Source organism: Salvelinus namaycush, chromosome 25 (assembly GCF_016432855.1).
Source record: "Salvelinus namaycush isolate Seneca chromosome 25, SaNama_1.0, whole genome shotgun sequence".
NCBI lineage: Eukaryota > Metazoa > Chordata > Actinopteri > Salmoniformes > Salmonidae > Salvelinus > Salvelinus namaycush.
The window spans coordinates 10,769,973-10,794,675 of record NC_052331.1 but is presented as its reverse complement, the minus strand read 5'-3'; the positions used below and the strand labels follow the sequence as shown (position 1 = coordinate 10,794,675).

Genomic DNA, 24,703 nt, shown 5'->3' with positions numbered 1-24,703 from the left:
TACTCTACCACATTTCTATGGTGAATGTTGCTCAGCACTTGTCACCACCACTCCCTTTCCTAATAGTGTCATGGTATGCAACAAAAATACACACTCAGATATAAAAGCTATATACATATATTTGTTGTTGAAAACCCATTCCCAAATCTTACCAAATCCCCATAACACCAACCAGGCTGCCTCCCACTGGCTCTGGTCCCAGACAGGTAACTTCATCCCTCGATTCACCAGTCCTCACAATATCAACTACAAGCTTCAAAATGTTATGAAATAATTCCTTTTCGTAATCTCATTATTCAAAATATGAGAGTAAACTGGTGCCACTTAAAAGTGCAATTGAAGCAAAAAGATTCAGCTCCTAGCGCTGTTTACGGTGGAGGCAGGTAGACAGGCTGTGCGTCAAGTTGGCAGTGCGTCAGGTGTTCGCCTCTCTTCGTTTATGCTTCATTAACCAGACTGTTACCATGGTTACTTTATGGATTTTCAGTGTGACCAAAGTCACCCTAAAAAAGACACAATAGTCTTCACAAGCCATAATGTTTAATAAAAATGACATTTACACTTACTTTCCCTGTTGTACATGCTGGTTGAGAGAATGCCAAGTGTGCAAAGCGCTCAAGGCAAAGGGTGGCTACTTTGAAGAATCTCAAATATTAAACATATTTTAATTTGTTTAACACTTTTTTTTGGTTACTACATGATTCCATATGTGTTATTTCATAGTTCTGATGTCTTCATTATTATTCTACAATGTAGAAAATAGTACAGATAAAGAAAAACTGAGTAGGTGTGACCAAACTTGTGACTGGTACTGCACATACACAACATGTCCAAGAAAGAAATGACTTCCTAGTGAGGGTGGTAGGATGTTGTCACTAGAGGGTCATATTGAATAATGGGGTGCTGTGGAAAACAAAAGGCCATAAAAGAACTCCGAAGTGAACGAGTAGAAAGAGTGTTTTAGGTAAAAAAAAGAGAAGTGTAAACCCCATCGGAATTACTTTTCAATTCGACATCTTTCTCTGAATTAAAATTCAGATTCCATTACGTCTTTAATCATATTCTCGTCAGCAGGCTTACAGTATTGTTTTTCTTAACAGGACCAGAGAATGAAAGACAGGGCTTCATACAATCACAACTTTGTGTATGTGAGAAAAGCAGAGACGGGGAGAACAGGAGTAAAAACATGGAGCACACTATACAAGCTACTATTATCAATAAAGAAACATTCAAATCTTTGTACACACCACCTCTTTTCCAAAAGTAAAAACATTTTTTTTTTAATTGAATTATAACTTAATAAAAAATATATAGAAAACAAAAACAACCTCATATAAAATGTATTTAAACCCACAATTCTAGCATGCATAAAAAAAGCAGAACGACAATCATTAGCATTGATGTTATCATCAATTATGTCAAACCAGTTGTGAACTTTCATTGGTTGTTCTCACAGAAATGTACGGTATTGGAGTTCTAACTGCTTGAATAGAAATGATTGGCAGTCATATTGTGGCTCAGAAGATGAACTGCACCAAACTGTTGTCTAAGTAGCAACATTAGGCTGCCAGTTACAGTACATCTGGGTTCGAACCGAGAGGTTTAGTGGTCAGAGAAGTGGTTCTTTGCCAGAGATCACCGGCCAGCATTTCGTAGTTCACACATGGGTAAGGCTGTTACTGTGCTTGTTTGAATGTTTTACAAATGTGGCACAATCTGGTGATTTGCTATGACTGCAGACAACTTGCAGTGAGGATACAATCACATGTCCCTGGTCAGAGTGAGATGGGTGGAGGACAGTGGACACAGGATAAAGACAAGGCAAGTCCATTCAAAACAGCTTCATGGAACAAAAGGTTATGCAGGAAAGTCAGTCTGAGAAACATTGTAAGAATGCTGTCCCAAGGCAGGAATGATTTACTCACTCAATGTTGTTATCAAATCATGATAACTTTTGTGTAAAAAAGGCCAGTGTACAATTAAATGATACCACATATACATGGAATAAGACTCTACAACACACAGTCTCTCAGTTACAACAAGCTCAGGAATGTAGTTCCTTTGCAAACTGATGGAGACAGTTGGCCTACAGACAAGAAACACCTTAAGGGAATTTTACAGTGTCATAAAACATGGTCAAGGCATCCATTTTCTGTCTTTGGAAGATCGTAACTTCCTCCCATTCTGTTAACATCCATGACAATGGTTCAATAGGAGAGTACATGATGATCTAGCACCCTGCGTATCCCAGTAGGATCAGGGGCCTCCACTGACCCCCCCTTCACACAGAGGTCTCCGACTGCAGCCTCATCACAAACTTGTGGCTCTTGGGGTCGATAAACTCCTCACCGATACGCAGGAAGGGGAGGGGCTGCACCGTGACGACAAGGGAGAAGTCGAGGCGGCGCAGGGAGAAGACCAGACCCTGACGCAGGGCAGAGGTTACCGGCTCCTCGCTCACTAGAGTCCACTGGCGCCCCCTGCCATTCTCACGCTGGTACTGCATGGTAGGGCCTGGGCTCACATAACGCTCCAGGAATGCCTGGACAGACAAAATAAAATACAGCCTTTCAAAATCAACCTGAATAAGGAAGACATGTGAATGGGTAAAAAGAAGATGAGTAGTTGTGTACAAGTTAGAATTTGAATTCTAGATCTGATCAAATGCATGCTATTTTTTAGGGCTGGGAGGATACCAGTATAGCGATGCACTTGACTATTGTGGCAAGGAAAGCGGATTTGACTTCTTTAGGAAAGTCCTAATGTTGAAAACAAATATAATTATGCCGTCATCCAGTCACATGTATTTATTTTCCAAGCTGTAGCAGACAATATTTTACTTATAGCAGGTTTTTAAAACCAAACAGTAAGGTCTGCTTCGTGTTTTCATTTTTGTCATGGAAAAAAATATCGCAACACTGGTATCATCCCGGCCCTTCTATTTATCCCAAAAGCTGGTGTAACATTGTACCCAGAGTCACACAATGTACCTCTTCTATTTTAACATGATATATTATAGACTCCAAGAGAACATGATCAATTCTGCTCACCTTGGGGGTCATGTTGTGGGTGATACAGAACTGCAGGTGTGTGAGGATGCTCTCCATGCTGTGGTAGGGCTGCTGGCGCGTGGTCCTCAGGTACTTCTGCATGGCCCGCGCCATGGGGGCAAAGATGGCCTGAGCCGCCTCCCGGGGGTCCATCACCTCACGGGGGTGTTTGTGGGACGAGCCTGCGGGGTCATCATCATGGAGACGCTTGATGTGGGTGAAGGCCTCTTCCACCGCCACTACCAACCTGGACAACACCACAATAAATCATTATGATCAGTGTTAGTGTTATTAATACAATCAGCAACAGCACTATGATACAGGAGAACTCAATGGGCAGTGGCATCAGTCATCATAACTGTGCCTGAAATACACTATGAAAAGGGACTGGTTATCCTCCAGCAACGTACATAGCAACAAGACTCACTGGAGACAAACAGAACAGGGACATTAACAGGGTTCTTCTTTCCCTAATCACTTTAAAAGCATATTACAGACATGTATAGGGGGACAGGATGTTGTCGGTCTTACCTGGCCTTGCGCTTGCGGCACCTGCGGTCCATCTCGGCCTCCTCGTAGTAGTACTCGTTGTGGGAGTTGTCTCTCCTGCGGGCCGCAGCAGCGATCATGGCCCGGGACTGACTGGTGGAGTTATTGGTGCTGTTCTCTGTAGATCAATACATCAGTCAGTGGATGGATTAATAGGAGGGAGGGAGGATAGATGGATGAGTGGGTTGACAAATTACTGGATGGGTGGATTGATGGACAGCTGGACGGATGAATGGAAAGATACTGTAAGGTAGAGAGATAGAGGGGGGTGTAGAATGCTGTTTACCGTCCAGTGAGTAGACTTTGAATCCAGACATCTTCTTGGAGAGGATGGACTTGGGCAGGTTGAGCAGGGCAGGGTTGTAGACTGGGAAGTCCCTGTAGTACTGATCCAGCACCCACACTGCTGCCCTCTGGATACTGGAACACACAATCATCTTCAATACTATCAACATCGCAATGAGGATACGTGAACAGCACAATGCACGCACACAGACGCACAGAGACAAACACGTACACACACTCACTGACCTGAGGTGTCCGACGTTGTAGAAGCGACTAGCCCCGTCTGTGGCGCGCACCACCTTGAGGCAGAAGGCAGGCTGCAGGTGTCTGACCTCCAGCAGCACCAGGGCCAGGTACTGGATGAAGAGCAGCGCGTCCACCAGCGATGCAGCATACTCCACGATGCCTCTGTAGTCCCTCTCCCGTGGCTCCAGCACGCGCACGCCGTAGAACAGCCAGTAGGACGCCACGAACAGGAACACCAGCACCATGAGCAGGCAGCGGAAGACAAAGAAGCGGGGCAGGGTGACGCGTGGCGGGCGCAGGAACAGCGCCCAGGAGGAGATGAGGAGCACCAGGAGCTTGAAGGCCAGGGAGACGTAGAGACCCTCGCAGGGCGTGCCGCAGGGCTCCAGGGCCTCACGCCACAGCAGCTGGGGGAGGACCAGGAAGGCCAGGGGGGTGACCAGAGCGAACAGGCCTAGGCAGCCACCCAGCACGGGCCCCAGGAAGCGCTTGCATTCCAGGGGGGACGATTCCTCCAGCTCCTTGGAGACACGTGTCAGGTCCTCGTTGGACACGCTGTGTTCTGATGTGCCTGTGACCACAGTGGTGGTCTCGCCCCAGTTGTCATCCTGCAGACAGAGACATCGAGTAAACGTGGAGGAGAGGTTGGAGGGGGGCTTTATAGAGATATAAAAGGATAGAGAGGTTGTGAATTGGATGGGTAGGGAAGATAACGGGACCTGACGTTTTTCTGACCGCATAACCTGATCCTGGTTCAGTCACATGGTCAGGAAAAACCAACGTCCCTATTATGAGAGAAATAAATATGGAGATCTAGAGGGGTTGAAGAGGAGTAGGTTGTGATTCTAACCCGGTCATCGCCACGGGTCGACTCTGCATCTAATAGTGACTCCCCAGGGGCCTGGATGGTGACAGACTTGTCCCCACGGCTGCTGCCGTCTCTGCTCTTGGAGCGATGTCTGTCCCGCCGATCCCTGGGTAAAAGAAACAGGACAGCCACACAGTTATGTCAGCGTGTTAAGCCTCTGTCATTGCATAACCGAGGCCTGGGGGTACATGTGTTTTGTGTGTGGTTGCTCACCAATGTGCCCATTGACTAATGGATCGATGTGTGTGCGTATTACACATGCGTTTGAGCCTAGTGTTTCACTAAAACATTTGTGGAACGACTGTTTAAAGTGTACTTGCACGCTTGTGCCTTTTTTTGTTGTTGTCTGACTGACCCTCTGGTACCTGTGCTTGCGGGAACTGCGGGAGTGGGACGACTTGTAGGAGTAGCCCGAGTACTGTGACTCGTTGTCCATGTCTCGGGTCGGTGGATGGGGTTGACAGGCCCCTCTCCCCCCCCGTGCCTCGTTCCCTGATTCTGCCCAGCTGGCTCTTGAGTTCGGAGATGGACTTGGTGGATAGGGCCAGAGGCAGCTTCAGCAGCTCAACCTTACTCCTGAGAGAATCTATCTTGGAGGCCAAAGGACAGGGAGAAGAGCCCACCAGACAGATGGAATCAGGGAAACAATGGACTAGAAAAAGGAGGGTAGGAAGAAGAGAAGACAGACTAGACAGGGGGGGGTGAAAAGATATGATTATGAGTAGGATGGGGGGGTGGACAGGCCCTGAAATAGAGAGAAGGGAATTAGTGACAAAAACAAACTCCTATCCCGAATCTGGTGTTTAAATCCAACCCAATTTCATTTTACATTTCATTTTTTGTCATTTAGCAGTTGCTCTTATTCAGAGCAACTTACAGTTAGTGCATTCATCTTAAAATAGCTAGGTGGGACAACCACATGTCTCAGTCATAGTAAGTACATTTTTCCTCAACGTAGCTTTCAGCACAATCAATGCTAGTGGGGAGAGGGTGGGGGCAGGTTCTGTGGGATTTTTTTTTTTAAACCTTTATTTAAATCAGGTAAGACCAATTGAGGTTAAAAAACTATTTTGCGGGAGCGACCTGACAATGAGGCAAAACAGGGAAATAGCAGCATGTACATAAAATATTACCGAAAAATACAAAATACACACAAAAGACAAAGTGTCACAAGTTCAGAGGGAAACTGGTTCCACCATTGTGGTGCCAGTACAGAGAGGAGCTTTGACTGGGCTGAGTGGGAGCTGCCCTCCCATAGGGGTGGGTGGGTCAAGAGACCAGAGGTGGCAGAATAGGGTACTGGGGTTTGGGGTGTAGGGTTTAAGCATAGCCTGAAAGTGTTTGTGGGTATTTGACCCTGACCATCTGCGCAACTGAAGACATGTTACCTCTCGGGGTGAATACAAGCCTTTTGATCTCAGACAGGGTTGGCCCTCAACTAGTTCTACAGACAATACGTCTGCAGTGAGCCGAGGTCCAGGAAAGCTTACAGATCTGATACAATGGAGTCATATTGGATTACTGTGTTTTCACAAACTTGTTTGCCCTCGCCCTCTCTTTCCCTATCTCACATTCCCTCTTGGTCTCCCTTGGCCCCCTGGGTAACAGGGCCTCTCCGCTGCTGGTGATGATGAAAATAGGGTGTTCAGATGGAGGGAATTGGAGGCTGACAGTTTCCATGGAAATGGACCTTACACCACCCTCTCCCACCCCGAGAAACTGTATTGGCTTACCATGTTAATTGGACAGTTTGATTTGTCACATATGAGGCAATAGTCAGTCATGGCCATGCATGCAGGGCATTACATTTAACAACTAACTCCATTAAACTGCCAGTCTATTATTAACTGTGTGTATCTGTTTGCATGCACAAGTTGACTTGAGCCTCGTCCTGGGAAGTGCCCCACTGTTTATGCTATAAAAACCCATAGCCTTTGTACCCTCCAATGGAAACCTAAGGGCCCCTGAGCATTTGCTGAACTTCAGCTCCCATCACATGCTGTGCAGCCTTGGGAGGGTGTGGTGCATATGGAGCAAGCAGGGGCAAACATGTATAGTCTACTCCACCTGCATTTCAAAACCATGTCTGATACATAATGCAAAGCAGAGAGAACCCACATGCTAATTGTGGCTTGCTTGGCTTGTTTGTATTCCCATGCTCTGGACTTGAGCTCCCAAAAACAAATCCCCCACAGGCTGTCTGTGATACTGGGGATATGATGAACACCTGATCCATCAAAGTTTGGTCTGCTGGAGAGACAGAGTTTCCATTTCTTATTTCAACCCTATATGTCATGTGATCCAGTCAATGAACTCCGCGATCGTGGTGATTCCGCACTCACGCCGTCCTCACTTAGCCACATCATGACATCATAAAGACCTAACCAGCAGGAAGGTCTGATTTCACTATTATTAAAACAAGATGTCAAATACACAGAACCAGCCCATCGGGGGGGAAAAAAAATGGAGGCCTCTTCAATGTTGTGATGCAAAACACTAGCGTAATGCATAGCACTCAGAATGAAAACGGTTTTACCAGGTAATGCTCCTCCTGATCAGAGTTTTTTTTTTTACATGGACGATACATTGGAGATAATATATGACAACTACAAGGAACAACATGAAACTTCTAAAGAAGCCAGGCTTGGTATTTATAGCAGATTTTGAAAAGGCCTTTGAAAAAGCAATACTGGATTTTATAAAAAATGCCTGGATTTTTTCCATTTCAATGAGTCTCTTATTCAATGGGTAAAAGTAATGTATAGTAATCCCAGGTGTAAAATAGTAAATAGTGGCTACTTCTGAGAGTTTTGAACCATTACGAGGAGTTAAACATAGGGTGCCCACTGTCACCATATCAATTCGCTATGGCCATCGAAATGCTAGCTATTAAAAGCAGATCAAATAACAGAGGATTAGAAATCCAAGGCTTAAAAACAAAAAGGTGTCCATGTATGCCAATGAATATGAACTGGGTGGGCTGAGATTAAATATAAAAGCACTAAATCTCAAAAAGCTTCACTTACACAAAAGTTTTATGTTAGCACAGCTGAAAACTGTTGTTCTGATTAAAGAAGCAATACAACTGGCCTTCTTTAGACTGGTTGAGTATTTGGAGCATCAGCATTTGTGGGTTTGATTACAGGTTCAAAATGGCCAGAAACAAAGCACTTTCTTCTGAAACTCGTCAGTCTATTCTTGTTCTGAGAAATGAAGGCTATTCCATGCGAGAAATTGGCAAAAAACTGAAGATCTCATACAACGCTGTGTACTACTCCCTTCACAGAACAGCGAAAACTGGATCTAACCAGAATAGAAAGAGGAGTGGGAGGCCACAGTGCACAACTGAGCAAGAGGACAAGTACATTAAAGTGTCTAGTTTGAGAAACTGACGCCTGACAAGTCCTCAACTGGCAGCTTCAATAAATAATACCCGCAAAACACCAGTCTCAACGTCAACAGTGAAGAGGCGACTCCAGGATGCTGGCCTTCTAGGCAGGAGTTGACGCCATCTGTCAAGCATGGTGTAGGTATTGTGACGGTCTGGGGGTGCTTTGGTGGTGGTAAAGTGGGAGATTTGTACAGGGTAAAAGGGATCTTGAAGAAGGAAGGCTATCACTCCATTTTGCAATGCCATGCCATACAGTGGATGGTACTTAATTGGAGCCAATTTCATCCTACGACAGGACAATGACCCAAACCACAGCTCCAAACTATGCAATAACTATTTAGGGAAGAAGTCAGCTGGTATTCTGTCTATAATGGAGTGGCCAGCACAGTCACCGGATCTCAACCCTATTGAGCTGTTGTGGGAGCAGCTTGACCGTATGGTACGGAAGTGCCCATTAAGCCAACCAAATTGTGGGAGGTGCTTCAGGAAGCATGGAATGACTAGAATGCCAAAGATCTGCCATGCTGTAATTGCTGCAAATGGAGGATTCTTAGACAAAAGCAAAGTTTGAAGGACACAATTATTATTTCAATAAAAAAAATCATTATTTATAACCTTGTCAACGTCTTGACTATATTTCCTATTCATTTTGCAACTCATTTCATGTATGGTTTCATGGAAAACGAGGACATTTCTCAGTGACCCCGAACTTTTGAACGGTAGTGCGTGTGTGTATATAAGATCTAGCCATACCACCATAGCAATATATACCACCATAGATGGCACCATATTAAATGGGGGATTGTTTCTCAGGGTTAATCCTTGCCAGAAGATACTGACCCTACCATTATGCTTGTTTACAGTGAGCTGCACTGGGGTTGAAGGCAATCATGGTAACCATGATTGCCTTCAACCCCAGTGCAGCTCACTGTAAACAAGCGTAACGGTAGGGCCAGTATCTTCTGGCAAATCTAATCCATATAATGTAGATAGGGAAAATATGCAAACATCTGCCCGAGTATGCTGGCATCTATCAGATTCATCTGCCACTGCTTGTAGAAAATTCATACACAAGCAAGCCCAGTACCCACTCTGACCCCTTGAGTAGCTACCTCAAATGAAAGTCAAATGATATATCCAAATCAACCTCAGTCACTCTTAGAAGTCTAATCTGGGCCTGTTGTCAGGGATTTGAGATAATGACCCAGTCAGATAAGCCAAAGCCAACGCCAAAGGCAGGGCTTGCCTGACAGTGCATAAACGATCGTGCACGTCTCGCTGCCCCACAGTGAGCATCACAGATGCCTTTACCTTTTCTGAGTACACATCTCTCTCTCTTCGCATGGCTCTACAATTACTAGCCTAATATAATATGACAACATCTCCTTCATCTCTTCCAAATCTTAATGCTTTAATGGAGCTTGGCAAATATAAACAGAGGAGGTGATATACCTCTAACTACATCCCCACACAGAAATACCATTCAAAGTCATTGGACAAATCAACATTTTCTACATTTCATGAAATCCAAACTTTCACCAGCTGTTTGAGGGAGTGGAAAAGTCCAAACAACTGATTGTGGCAACGAGGTATTTAACTTCATGTATGAGTAATATGAAGCCAAAAGACTTCAACTGTGAAAATAAACATGCACAGCCCAGTACAGTGGTAGAGAGTGAGTGAGTATGAGGGGGCCACACACACCATTTCAACCCCCACCCACCTACTGCTAACTGCAGTGACAACGGAAAACCAAGTGAAAAACAGACAACTGCACTCTCAACCTTTGTGCCCAGTGCTCCTATGAAGTGGAGCAGGTGTACAATGTAAAAGATGGGGTGTGACCAAATCAACATACGGTCTATGGACTGGACAAAGCAGGCTTGTTACAACATTGTTACCAAAGGGGCAAGACAGTTTACCATTCACTTGCCAAGAAACTTTTCTGTGACCATATCCAAGCATGGATTTGAGGTTACCACTGTCCAAAGTCTTGCCTCAATCACCACTTGTCTCTTTTGTCGTGATGTGCCCTTTGTGCTGTTGTCTGTGCCCAACAATGTTTGTACCCTGTTTTGTGCTGCTGCCATGTTGTGTTGCTACCATGCTGTGTTGTCATGTGTTGATGCCATGCTATGTTGTCATCTTAGGTCTCTCTTCATGTAGTGTTGTGTTGTCTCTGGTCGTGATGTGCAATTTGTCCAATATTTTTATTTCATTTATTTTTCATCTCAGCCCTCATCCCCACAGGAGGGCTTTTACCTTTTGGTAGGCCATCATTGTAAATAATTTGTTCTTAACTGACTTGCCTAGTTAAATTAAAAAATAAAACTATGCCTCTAATCTAATGGGCCTGTTTATTTTGAGAGCCACAGGCAGCTGGGACAATAGCATTTGCACTGGGAACTCTACATTAGCCCTAGCAAAAGCTAATTACATGAGAAAAATAGGCATAAAATAAGCAAATAAAGATTAATCTCGTAGGCAGATTGCTGTGGCAAAATTGGTCGTTGTAACTTCATTAGCATAGGACCATTTTGATTTCATAGGCCTAACTTAACGTTTAACTTAAAACATTCAAAACTCAGTAATTGTGTAGTTTACGAAGTGAAAGCTTAACATTCGCCATAATTTGAGCTACTGTAGACATAATGTTTCACTTTAGTCTCTAGACTAGATTACACATTTGTAACATGCATATCTGCAGTCCTTGTTAATATCTTGCTACGTTGTTACAGTGTTGCAAGTGCAACAAGGTTACAAACATGTAATTTAGCCACCAGCTGAATCAGATACACTGTAGCTAACTATATTCGTAACAAATAGTGGCATGCCTCATTTCATTACCGGTCGGTTTGGAACAGGGACTTAAATGAAGTGTATCCACAAAAGCTTGAATGAAACAATAACATGTTACTAATTGAGCAATAACCTAGCAAACACAAAACATGTTTATCGAAGATTCAACTACGATATATAAATGCCCATTTTATCCGACGTAAGCAGAAACGTATCCTCCATTATATGAGGGTTAGCAAACAATAGGGCGAGACTCTCCGGTCACTATCGAGCACAAATGGATGATCCGTTTTCCGTCTGCGAATCTTTTCCCCCATTTATTTTCGAAAGGGGAAGCCCTGGATGAACGGATCATGCACATTGAATTGAACACCAACCTTCGGCGAAATTTCTCACAGAGCTTGAAGCCACACGTGTCCTCTCAGCGTATCGTTCCCATGTCGTCGGGATGAGGGTTGGCTAATTTCTCCCAAATTGTTGGGACTCAGGATTCAACTCTTCGAACCCCGTAGCTACGTGGCCTGGGTGAAAATAACAATAGGCCCGATCACGCCAGGGGTCCTCTCTAAACTTCTCTGCAGCTTCCGTCTGGAGTGAAAACCGAGTGCGAATATAGTCTCTTCCCGACTTTTGTTTCGGAACCATGAAACCTCACCCTAGCAATATATATTCTATTCCCCCTTTACTTCAATGGTCAATTATTTCCAAACATGTTCACTATATATATCCACACTGAAAAACACGCTTTCGACCCCCCGCCCAAAAAACTGTGTATGGCTACTTATCCCCAAATATCCATTCCAGGTATTTTCACTTTCCTCTTTTCTCCCTCGACTGACTGGTAGACAGGGTTGCCAGGTCGAGCTACAATTTTATTAAAATGTCTTCTGAAAACCCGCGCAGAATGCCTGGAAACTCCCCCCAAAAACATCGCAGCAAGAGATGAGTTACCACATTTAACCCCTTTTCCATAACGTTATTGAGCGAATTAAGAAGTAATATCGTTGTCATTTTTAACATTTTTTCCATCAAAATAATAATTCTCGCGAGTTTAAGAATTTGTCACAAGAGAAAAGACAAATGGCCCTTCTTAAACTCTCCAGATAATTTCCCATCTTTGAAGTCGATTTAACTTGTTTTGACTGCTATGATTAAGCAATAAGGCCCGAGGAGGTGTGGTATAAGGCCAATATACCACAGCTAAGGGCTGTTCATAGCCCTTAACCGTGGTATATTGGCCATATACCACAAACACCTGAGGTGCCTTATTGCTATTATAAACTGGTTACCAATGTAATTAGAACAGTAAAAAGTTAGTTTTTGTCATTCCCGTGGTATATGTCTGATATACCATGGCTTTCAACCAATCAGCATCCAGGGCTCAAACCACCCAGTTTATAATTGTAACCTCAGGATTTTGTGGATATGGGCAATATACCATGGCTAAGGGCTGTATCCAGGCAGTCCGCGTTGCGTCGTGCATAGGAACATCCCTTAGCCATGGTATATTGGCCATATACCACACCCCCTCATGCCTTATTACTTAAATAAATCCTGTTTGCTCATATGCATAACTATAGATAAATCTGACGGGAGAGTTTGAGTGATGAAAATTGGACAGGGGTTCCCGAAATCTCTGTGCAAGAAACACTTGGACAAACTTCAAAAAACAAATGTTGGGCTATTTGCTGGCAATTGTGCTGTTATTATGTGCCAGATGTGAAGACTACAAACTGTTATAAATTGACTATTTGCAAGATTGACTTGTTATTTCAATACACATAGGCTACTGACAAAAATCTGGGTTTATAATTGCAATTCAACTTTGCCATGGTTTGCTGAGCTAGATGCAGGTAGCCTGTAGGCCCTGATAGGCCAACATGCCGAAGTCCACAATGAAACTGACATTAAATGTGGAGAATGATACATTTAAGATAGAGCAGTGACCATGATCACAATTGATAACTCCCAATTTAATTAACTAAAAATGACCATTAATAATTGCATAGATACACAAGGCTACAACAACAAACTGAAGTTATAGGCTATTTATTAAATCCATTTGCCAGCTCCAAGTAGGCTACACAAGTTGAACTAATTGATTTGCAATGACTCCAGTGATCTCATCATTTCATTATATTTATTGTATCAAATGGTAGGCTACAGTAGCCTGTAATGGCATAGAAATTAAAAGCCTACTTGATGGCCAACAGATGCAATGTAGCCTATCATTCTCCACATTTAATGTACTTTTCATTGTGGACTTTTTCTCATAAAACACACACGTGAGGGAGTTCCATAACTTCCACTCGCTCAGCGCTCCAGACCCTAGAACTGAGCATGAGTAAAATCCTTTGTTTAATATTATCGATAAGAAAAGTCAACATTAGAATGCAGTTTACTTTAAACCACCTCTGAGCAAATTTATCTAAAGAGCCCTATTACACCTAAATTAGTTTTCCAATGCTTTGTTACCATTATATCAGTTCTAGTGTGTTAATATGTTTTGTGGAAAAAGGGTGTCTACATAATGACCAATCTAAATAGCCTACCTACAACTTGTAAAAAGTTGTCAAGACATGCTCTTGTGCTGCTCTGTCTCCATGACTCAGCTGCCTCTGCTGCAACACTCTCTCAACAAGTGCTCTCAACGCACACACACCTATGGGGAGTGATTCAGGCCAGAATTCAGCCACTGAAGCTACTGATACCTCTCACCAAGTCACCTAACGCCATTAGATACCGTCATGAATAAACATGGACTGTCAATGGAGACAACTTTTTTCTAAGATGTCAAACTGCCTACACGTACACAGTGTCAGTTTGCTTGTATTTTTTTTATGAAAGATCTCAGCACGAACGCCTTAAAAACGTTTACAGGTAGATGGAGCGATCTTCTGGTCAGACTTCGAAGGCGCGCACACCACCCACCACTTCCGAGTATATTACTCGCTAATGTCCAGTCTTTAGATAACAAGATAGACGAAATAAGGGCAAGGGTTGCTTTCCAGAGAGACATCAGGGATTGTAACATACTCTGTTTCACGGAAATGTGGCTCTCTCTAGATATGCTGTCGGAGTCGTTACAGCCACTTGGATTCTTTGTGCGTCGCGCCGACAGGAATAAACTTCTCTCTGGGAAGAAGAAGGCCGGGGGAGTATGTTTCATGATTAACGACTCATGGGGTAATTGTAAAAACATACAGGAAGTCAAGTCCTTCTGTTCACCTGACCTAGATTACCTCACAATCAAATGCCGACTGTATTATCTCACAAGGGAATTCTCCTCAGTTATTGTCACAGACATGTATATCCCCCCTCAAGCCGATACCACGACGGCCCTCAAGGAACTTCACTGGATTTTATGCAAACTGGAAACCATATATCCTGAGGCTGCATTTATTATAGCTGGGAATTTTAACAAAGCAAATTTGAGAACAAGGCTACCTAAATTCTATCAGCACATTGACTGTAGCACCCGCCCTGGAAAAACACTGGATCACCGCTACTCCAACTTCCGAGATGCATACAAGGCCCTCCCCCACCCTCCTTTTGGCAAATCTGACCACGACTCCATTTTGCTCCTCCCTTCCTATAGGCAGAAACTCAAACAGGATGTACCCGTGCTAAGGACTATTCAACACTGGTCTGACCAATCGGAATCCACGCTTCAAGATTGTTTTGTTCACGCGGACTGGGACATGTTCCGGGTAGCCTCAGAGAATAATATTGACGTATATGCTGATTCGGTAAGTGAGTTTATAAGGAAGTGCATAAGAGATGTTGTACCTACTGTGACTATTTAAACCTACCGTAGATAACCGTAGATAGATAGCGGAATTCGCACTAAACTGAAAGCGCGAACCACCGCATTTAACCATGGAAAGGTGACTGGGAATATGGCCGAATACAAACAGTGTAGTTATTCCCTCCGCAAGGGAATCAAACAAGCGAAATGTCAGTATAGAGACAAAGTGGAGTCGCAATTCAACGGCTTAGACACGAGACGTATGTGGCAGGGTCTACAGACAATCATGGACAACAAAAGGAAAACCAGCCACTTTACGGACACCGACCTCTTGCTTCCAGACAAATTAAACACCTTCTTTGCCTGCTTTGAGGATAATACAGTGCCACCGACGAGGCCCGCTACCAAGGACTGTGGGCTTTCCATCTCCGTGGCCGACGTGAGTAAGACATTCAAACGTGTTAACCCTCACAAGGCTGCTGGCCCAGATGGCATCCCTAGCCGCATCCTCAGAGCATGCACAGACCAGCTGGCTGGTGTGTTTACGGACATATTCAATCTCTCCCTATCCCAGTCTGCTGTCCCCACATGCTTCAAGATGGCCACCATTGTTCCTGTACCCAAGAAGGCAAAGGTATCTGAACTAAATGACTATCGCCCCGTAGCACTCACTTCTGTCATCATGAAGTGCTTTGAGAGGCTAGTCAAGGATCATATCACCTCCACCTTACCTGTCACCCTAGACCCACTTCAATTTGCTTACCGTCCCAATAGGGCCACAGACGATGCAATCGCCATCACATTGCACACTGCCCTATCCCATCTGGACAAGAGGGATACCAATGCAAGAATGTTGTTCATTGACTATAGCTCAGCATTTAACACCATAGTACCGCCCAAGCGCATCATTAAGCTTGAGGCCCTGGGTCTCAACCCCACGCTGTGCAATTGGGTCCTGGACTTCCTGACGGGCCACCCCTGGTGGTGAAGGTGGGAAACAACATCTCCACTTCGCTGATCCTCAACACTGGGACTCCACAAGGGTGCGTGATCAGCCCCCTCCTGTACTCCCTGTTCACCCATGACTGCGTGGTCATGCACGCCTCCAACTCAATCATCAAGTTTGCAGACGATACAACGGTAGTAGGCTTGAATACCATCAATGACGAGACAGCCTACAGGGAGGAGGTGAGGGCACTCGGAGTGTGGTGTCAGGAAAACAACCTCTCACTCAACGTCAACAAAACAAAAGAGAAGATCATGGATTTCAGGTAACAGCAGAGGGAGCACCCCACTATCCACATCGACGAGACAGCAGTGGAGAAGATGGAAAGTTTTAAGTTCCTCGGCGTACACATCACGGTCAAACTGAAATGGTCCACCCACACAGACAGTATGGTGAAGAAGGCGCAACAGTGCCTCTTCAACCTCAGGAGGCTGAAGAAATTTGGCTTGTCACCTAAAACCGTCACAAACTTTTACAGATGCAAAATTGAGAGCATCCTGTCGGTCTGTATCACCGCCTGGTACTGCACCACCCACAACCGCAAGGCTCTCCAGAGGGTTGTGCGGTCTGCACAATGCATCACCGGGGGCAAACTACCTGCCCTCCAGGACACCTACATCACCCGATGTCACAGGAAGGCCAAAAACGTCATCAAAGACAACAACCACCCGAGCCACTGCCTGTTCACCCCGCTACCATCCAGAAGGCGACGTCAGTACAGGTGCATCAAAGCTTGGACCGAGAGACTGAAAAACAGCTTCTATCTCATGGCCATCAGACTGTTAAACAGCCATCACTAACACAGAGAGGCTGCTGCCTACATACAGATTTGAAATCGTTGGCCACTTTAATAAATGGATCACTAGTCACTTTAATAATGCCACTTTAACAATGTTTACATATCTTGCATATTTTATACCATCTATTGCATCTTGCCTATGCCGCTCTGTCATTGCTCATCCATATATTTATATGTATATATTCTTATTCCATTCCTTTACTTAGATTTGTGTGTATTAGGCAGTTGTTGTGGAATTGTTAGATTACATGTTAGATATTGCTGCACTGTCGGAACTAGAAGCACAAGCATTTCGCTACACTCGCAATAACATCTGCTAACCATGTGTATGTGACCAATAAAATTTGATTTGATTTCCATGACATCTAAGTGTACATCATGCTTTCACGTCGTGTACATGCGACACTTACATGTCACGTGTAAGTTTAAGTGTCTGTTTAGTTTATTATTAAGTATCTCACCATGAACGCCTTACAAACATCTACATAATGTCTACATGTATATGCTTTTGCACAATTTTTTTTTATTGCCAATCTCTGCCTTCCGACTTCAGTGCGTTCAAGATAACTGGGAACTCGGGAAAAAAAGAGCTCAGACTGGGAAAAATTGTTTTGAACTATCATCCAACTCTGCATTCCAATTCAGAAACTTTGGCATCTTTCACTGACTTTCTGACCTGAAAATCACTGATGTCATGATTTGACTACGTTTTTCCCCAAGAGTTTCAAGTTTACCACAAATTTACCAGTAACAGACACAATCACTTTCACCATGCAATCCTTAAGCTATACGTTGTGGAGATTATGGTTAAATGCAGGGCTTGAATTGAGGGGGTATGTGAGGATATAGGCCTAACCCTTGCTATAGAGATGGGCAAAAAGCATATACTACCCCTTGTTTAATTAGCCTTAGAAAAAACAACAGTCCAGATTATATAAAGCGATGTAGGCTATAGAAATGATTAACTCCACGATTATTTCTGCATAATCTTCTAGCCTATTGAAGGGCTTGCGCAGCCTCAACATGGGTTCTTGGTAGGCATATAGGCTTATGAAAACATTCACTTTTAAATGAAAATCAAGTGTCACTATCACAGGAAAATATGGTTGTTGTCACGTTCCTGACCTATTGTTCCTTTTTCTTTTATTTATTTAGTTGGTCAGGGCGTGAGTTGGGGTGGGTTGTCTTTGTGTGTTTTTGTATTGTCTAGGGTGTTGTATGGTTTAGGGGGTTAAGTAGAGTAGATGGTTTAGTGTTCAGTGTAGGTGTCTAGGAAAGTCTATGGTTGCCTGAATTGGTTCTCAATTAGAGACAGCTGGTTATTGTTGTCTCTGATTGGGAGCCATATTTAAGGCAGCCATAGCTTTAGCTGTTGTGGGTAATTGTCTATGTGTAGTGTTTGTGTCAGCACTATTTATATGTATAGCTTCACGGTCGTCAGTTTGTTATTTTGTTAGTTTGTGTATAGTTGTTCGTTTCTTGTTTTTTCTCTCTTCTTTAATAAAAGAAGATGTATTTTGTACACGCTGCGCCTTGGTCCTCTCTCTCACCCAAAGATGATCGTGACAGAATTACCCACCAATCTAGGACCAAGCGGCGTGTCAAGCGGCAACAGGACCCACCTACACAGGATTCATGGACATACTGGAGATACTGGATGGTAAGGGACCTTGGGCACAACCGGGAGAATATCGCCTCCCTCGTGAAGAGCTGGAGGCAGCTAAAGCCGAGAGGAGGCGATATGAGGAGGCAGCACGGAAGCAAGGCTGGAAGCCCGTGAGTACAACCCAAAAATTTCTTGGGGGGGGCCTTAAAGGGAGTGTGGCGAAGTCAGGTAGGAGACCTGCGCCTACTCCCTGTACTTACCGTGGAGAGCGAGAGTACGGGCAGACACCGTGTTACGCAGTAGAGCGCATGGTGTCTCCTGTACGCGTGCATAGCCCGGTTCGGTACATTCCAGCTCCACGTATCGGCCGGGCTAGATTGAGCGTTGAGCCGGATGTCATGAAGCCGGCCCAACGCATCTGGCCACCAGTGCGTCTCCTCGGGCCGGCTTACATGGCACCAGCCTTACGCATGGTGTCCCCGGTTCGCCTACATAGCCCGGTGCGGGTTATTCCACCTCCCCGCACTGTTCGGGCGACGGGGAGCATATAACCAGGTAAGGTTGGACAGGCTCAGTGCTCAAGGGAGCCAGTACGCCTGCACGGTCCGGTATTTCCGGCGCCACCTCCCCGCTCCAGCCCAGTACCACCAGTGCCTACACCACGCACCAGGCTTCCTGTGCGTCTTCAGAGCCCTGTGCCTCCTCCACGCACTAGCTCTATGGTGCGTGTCTCCAGCCCTTTACCACCAGTGCCTACACCACGCACCAAGCCTCCTGTGTGTCCCCAGAGTCCTGTGCGTCCTGTTGCTGCTCCCCGCACTAGCCCTGAGATGCGTGTCCTCAGCCCGGTACCACCAGTTCCGGCACCACGCACTAGGCCTAATGTGCGTCCCCAGGGTCCAGCATGCCCTGTTCCTTCTCCCCGCACTAGCCCTGAGATGCGTGTCCTCAGCCCGGTACCTCCAGTTCCGGCACCACGCACCAGGCCTACAGTGCGTCTCAGCCGGCCAGAGTCTGCCGTCTGCCCAACGGCGCCTGAACTGCCCGTCTGCCCAACGGCGCCTGAACTGCCCGTCTGCCCAACGGCGCCTGAACTGCCCGTCTGCCCAACGGCGCCTGAACTGCCCGTCTGCCCAACGCCGTCTGAACTGTCCGTCTGCCAAGCACCGCATGAACTGCCCGTCTGTACTGAGTATTCAAAGCCGCCCGTCTGTACTGAGCCTGCAAAGCCGCCCGTCTGCCATGAGCCTTCAGAGCCGTCCGCCAGACAGGAGCCGCTAGAGCCTTCCGCCAGACAGGAGCAGCCAAAGCCTTCCGCCAGACAGGAGCAGCCAGAGCCTTCCGCCAGACAGGAGCAGCCAGAGCCTTCCGCCAGACAGGATCAGCCAGAGCCTTCCGCCAGACAGGATCAGCCAGAGCCTTCCGCCAGACCGGATCAGCCAGAGCCTTCCGCCAGACCGGATCAGCCAGAGCCTTCCGCCAGACCGGATCAGCCAGAGCCTTCCGCCAGACCGGATCAGCCAGAGCCTTCCGCCAGCCATGAGCAGCCAGATCCGTCAGCCAGCCATGAGCAGCCAGATCCGTCAGCCAGCCATGAGCAGCCAGATCCGTCAGCCAGCCATGAGCAGCCAGATCCGTCAGCCAGCCATGAGCAGCCAGATCCGTCAGCCAGCCATAAGCCGTCCAGCCAGGATCCGCCAGAGCCTTCATCCAGCCAGGATCCGCCAGAGCCGTCATCCAGCCAGGATCCGCCAGAGCCGTCATCCAGCCAGGATCCGCCAGAGCCAGCCAGCCAGGATCCGCCAGCCAGCCAGGATCCGCCAGAGCCAGCCAGCCAGGATCCGCCATCCAGCCAGGATCCGCCATCCAGCCAGGATCCGTCCCTCAGTCCGGAGCTGCCGTCCCTCAGTCCGGAGCTGCCGTCCCTCAGTCCGGAGCTGCCGTCCCTCAGTCCGGAGCTGCCCCTTAGTCCGGTGCTGCCCTTTAGTCCGGTGCTGCCCCTTAGTCCGGTGCTGCCCCTTAGTCCGGTGCTGCCCCTTAGTCCGGTGCTGCCCCTTAGTCTGGTGCTGCCCCTTAGTCCGGTGCTGCCCCTTAATCCAGTGGGGTTAATGTGGAGGGTGGTCATTTGGAGGAGGCTACGAAAGCGGGTAGTGACTATGGTGGGGTGGGGACCACGACCAGTGCCAGAGCCGCCACCGTGGACAGACGCCCACCCAGACCCTCCCCTAGACTTTATGCTGGTGCGCCCGGAGTTCGCACCTTAAGGGGGGGGTTATGTCACGTTCCTGACCTATTGTTCCTTTTTCTTTTATTTATTTAGTTGGTCAGGGCGTGAGTTGGGGTGGGTTGTCTTTGTGTGTTTTTGTATTGTCTAGGGTGTTGTATGGTTTAGGGGGTTAAGTAGAGTAGATGGTTTAGTGTTCAGTGTAGGTGTCTAGGAAAGTCTATGGTTGCCTGAATTGGTTCTCAATTAGAGACAGCTGGTTATTGTTGTCTCTGATTGGGAGCCATATTTAAGGCAGCCATAGGCTTTAGCTGTTGTGGGTAATTGTCTATGTGTAGTGTTTGTGTCAGCACTATTTATATGTATAGCTTCACGGTCGTCAGTTTGTTATTTTGTTAGTTTGTGTATAGTTGTTCGTTTCTTGTTTTTTCTCTCTTCTTTAATAAAAGAAGATGCATTTTGCACACGCTGCGCCTTGGTCCTCTCTCTCACCCAAAGATGATCGTGACAGTTGTTTTATTAAATGCTCCGCAATTTAGAATATTAGTGAATCGCTATGTCTACAGCAAAAGACCAAAAAGATAGAAGCGGTTTAGAAGCGGTGTGGGTCTATCCATAGACCAAACAGCTTATATACATTTATTCAGGAGAATCGCATTGAATCAGGCTATTCATTTCAGTGCATTTGCGTTAGCCTAAACGGAACCGAAAACACCCCAGCCTTTTTTGATCACAGATCATGATAAAGCCTGAACATTTCAGCTATATCTGTCATTGATTTAGCCAACTTTCACCTACAGATTTGATACACATGAAGGCCTACATTTAATCTGGATTTGACAAACAATAGCCTGACTAGAATCCTTTAACTAAATGTAGTCCTAATAATAAGCTTAGATTGTTTTCCTATTCATTTGCATAGGCTAACCATTGCTATCTTGAGCTTTTTATGAATAAACAGGCATTGGGATAAAAAAAAATACGTTTTGATGACAATAACAGTAGCTGTAGATGATGTAATGAAAAGTTGGAGTGTGGTTGGTAATGGAGGACATCAGGTGGATCCATGTCTGGGTGTTGGGCAGAACCCCTAGGTCCTGGAGAACAGGAGCAGAGAAAAGGTTACAGGGTAGGAGACAGAGACGTAAACAAGCAAACACACAGGTTACAGGTTGATCAGGTATGTAACAATACAGTTATTGAATGATTTAATTTAAATGTTTGATTAGACATGCAATAATGTTAATGGCAGACAGAAAAGAAAGGATACCTGTCTGTAATTTTTATGTCAGCGGGGTTGCTGAGGTTAGGGATGGTCCCTAGAAAAGATGAGAGAGGTGAGTTGTGAGAGAAACTCAGGGGTGGTGTCATGGCCACACCTTAACAGTACCTACCTGGCAGTGGAGCTAACGTGTCCCAGTGGTTAGCCTTGAGATTGACTATTTGGAGAAACCCCTGGGCCAGTGTTGGTACTGCTGACAGCATGTCAATGCCGCCCACTGAGAGGTAGCAAATAGTCATCATCTGAGATTTTTATATTCACCTTAATTGATGGTGACCCCAGCTTGGAGCGAAAGAGCAGCAAGTTTTCCCAGGTATCACCTTCCTTTCATCCTTCTTCCAAACTAAGTCATTCGCCCAGATGTCGAAGCACTTGGTCCGCTTCTTGATTCTCCTCCGGTAGCTCTCCTTCTGTTTCTCCTGCACCTTGTCAATGTTCAGTCTCACCTTGATTGATAATAGAAATAAATGCAATTATATTTAATATTATTACAGATACATCTCTTACATGTCTCTTGGAGGGTCAGAAAATAAATTAACACCGGACAATAATTTTTACCTGGTCAAAAACCTCCAGATCCTTCTCAGCCCGTGCCTGAAGGTGGTCCTCGAAGGTGTTCTGACCTGGTTCGACAATTTCCACCACATCAGGTGGAGTTTCAGGGATCTCAAAGTACGTTATCCAAAAATAACAATAGACAAACAACAACACTAAGTCAATCACAAATTTTAAATACTACAGTATATGCAATAATTGTATATATAATTGCATTGTTTACCTCAGTAAACAGCTGCAGCTCCCATCCATACAGCAGTCGATAGGGTGAGTACTCTGGAGGCCTGGATGCTGCTGTTGTGTGCAAAGAGAATTACCTTCAGCTTGTCCTTCCACCATTCCTGGTAACCGTCAAGGGACTTGCCCATGGCAGTCTTGAGGGTCTGGTTGGTCCGTTCATCTAAAACTGGAGGAGGTGTCACGCCCTGACCTTAGAGATCCTTATTTATTCTCTATGTTTGGTTGGGTCAGGGTGTGACTCGGGTGGGAAAATCGATACTTTCTATTTCTTTGTTGTTTTGCCGAGTGTGGTTCCCAATCAGAGGCAGCTGTCTATCGTTGTCTCTGATTGGGGATCATATATAAGTTGTGATTTTCCGTTTGGGTTTTGTGGGGTGTTTATTCTGTTTAGTGTCTGTGCCTGCCGGAACTGTTCGCTTTCGTTTTTGGATTTGTTATTTTTGTTTGAGTGTTTTTGTAAATAAATATCATGAACACTTTCCACGCTGCGCTTTGGTCCACTCTTCCTTCCACCGACGACGAGCGTTACAGGAGGGGGTAGGAAAGTGCAATCTATTGACAATGGAAGATGTTGAAATGTCTGATTATGTACCATGGAAAATGTATTAATTTAATAAAAATTAAAACAAACTATTGGTGACAGAATATAACTTATAATATCCGTACCTTGTTCCAGAGTTCATGACCTCGGTCACTCAAGATGACCTCAGGAGAATCGTCTTGTCCTTGATGGGCATCATACAAAAGGAAAATCAATTGTTGGTTCCAAGCACACTTTTTAAATGGGTTACAGAAGGGAATTTAGAGTTAAGCATGTTCTCTTCCTTTACTGACCTTAAAATCTCTTTGGGATCGGTGTCCCGCTAGCATGCCACTACAACAACATCCGGTGAAATTGTAGAGCGCGAAATTCAAAATACAAAAATCGTAATATTAAACATTCATGAAAATACAAGCGTCTTACATCATTTAAAAGCTTAACTTCTTGTTAATCCAACCGCGTTGTCAGATTTCAAAAAGGCTTTACAGCGAAAGCATAACATGCGATTATCTGAGGACAGCACCCCACATCAAAATACTTTTCCAAACCGGTATAGGCATTACAAAATCACAAATAGCGATAAAATAAATCACTTACCTTTGAAGATCGTCCTCTGTTTGCAATCCCAAGGGTCCCAGCTACACAATGATTGGTCGTTTTGTTCGCTAAAGTCTCTCTTTATATCCAAAAAAGTCAGTTTAGTTGGCGCCATTGATTTCAGTAATCCACTCGTTCAACGTGCATTCAAACTAATCCAAAAAGTTACCGGTAAAGTTCGTCCAAACAAGTCAAATTATGTTTATAATTAATCTTCAGGTACTCTAATATCTAAATAAATGATCATATTTAAGACGGAGAATAGTATGTTCAATAGGGAAGATAAATGACGAAGTGCGCACACCTCATTCACACGCGCAACAAGACTACTTTTCTAATTTAGGGACACCTTGGATAAACTACTTGTTTGTTTTTCAAGAAACAAGCCTGAAACCCTGTCTAAAGACTGTTGACATCTAGTGGAAGCCATAGGAACTGCAATCTGGGTCCTATTTATTTGTTTTTCTTATAGGCTAGCATTGAAATGGCCTGTGACCTCAAAAAAACATTTTCCGGATGGATTTTCCTCGGGATTTTGCCTGCCATATCAGTTCTGTTATACTCAGACATTATTTTAACAGTTTTTAGAAACTTCAGAGTGTTTTTTATCCAATGCTACCAATTATATGTATATCCTAGCTTCTGGGCCTGAGTAACAGGCTGTTTACTTTGGGCACGTCAGTCATCCGAACTTCCGAACACTGCCCCCTAGCCTTAAGAGGTGAGTATTGCCTCCACTCACTTGGTAAAGTAATCGGTCCTCGTCAGACACCAGCTGTTGCCATTCCTGGATTTCATGAAGGGTCCGATGAGGTCCACCCCTAACATTTAAAGTGTTAGAGAGGATTACTTCATTCTTACCCATATCTGTGTCAGTCAGTATGCTGATTTTCATATTTGTAAGGATAATGACACAC

The 24,703-nt window shown here is 45.1% G+C and overlaps 1 protein-coding gene across 2 annotated transcripts; it reads right to left on the bottom strand.

Annotated features, from left to right (window-relative positions):
- Positions 1-529: 529 nt before the first annotated feature.
- LOC120020220 (vang-like protein 2) lies at positions 530-12,001 on the bottom strand. 2 transcript variants are annotated; one of them, XM_038963742.1, is made up of 8 exons: positions 11,566-12,001; positions 5,364-5,743; positions 4,981-5,104; positions 4,131-4,738; positions 3,886-4,019; positions 3,582-3,717; positions 3,051-3,297; positions 530-2,542 (listed from the first exon to the last, which is right to left on the bottom strand). In XM_038963742.1, the coding sequence occupies exons 2-8, from the start codon at positions 5,432-5,434 to the stop codon at positions 2,282-2,284; spliced, it is 1,581 nt and encodes a 526-aa protein (XP_038819670.1). In that variant the 5' UTR covers positions 5,435-5,743; positions 11,566-12,001; the 3' UTR covers positions 530-2,281. The 2 variants fall into 2 exon arrangements, with proteins under 2 accessions (XP_038819670.1, XP_038819671.1); XM_038963743.1 differs by having other exon boundaries at positions 5,364-5,685.
- Positions 12,002-24,703: the final 12,702 nt, after the last annotated feature.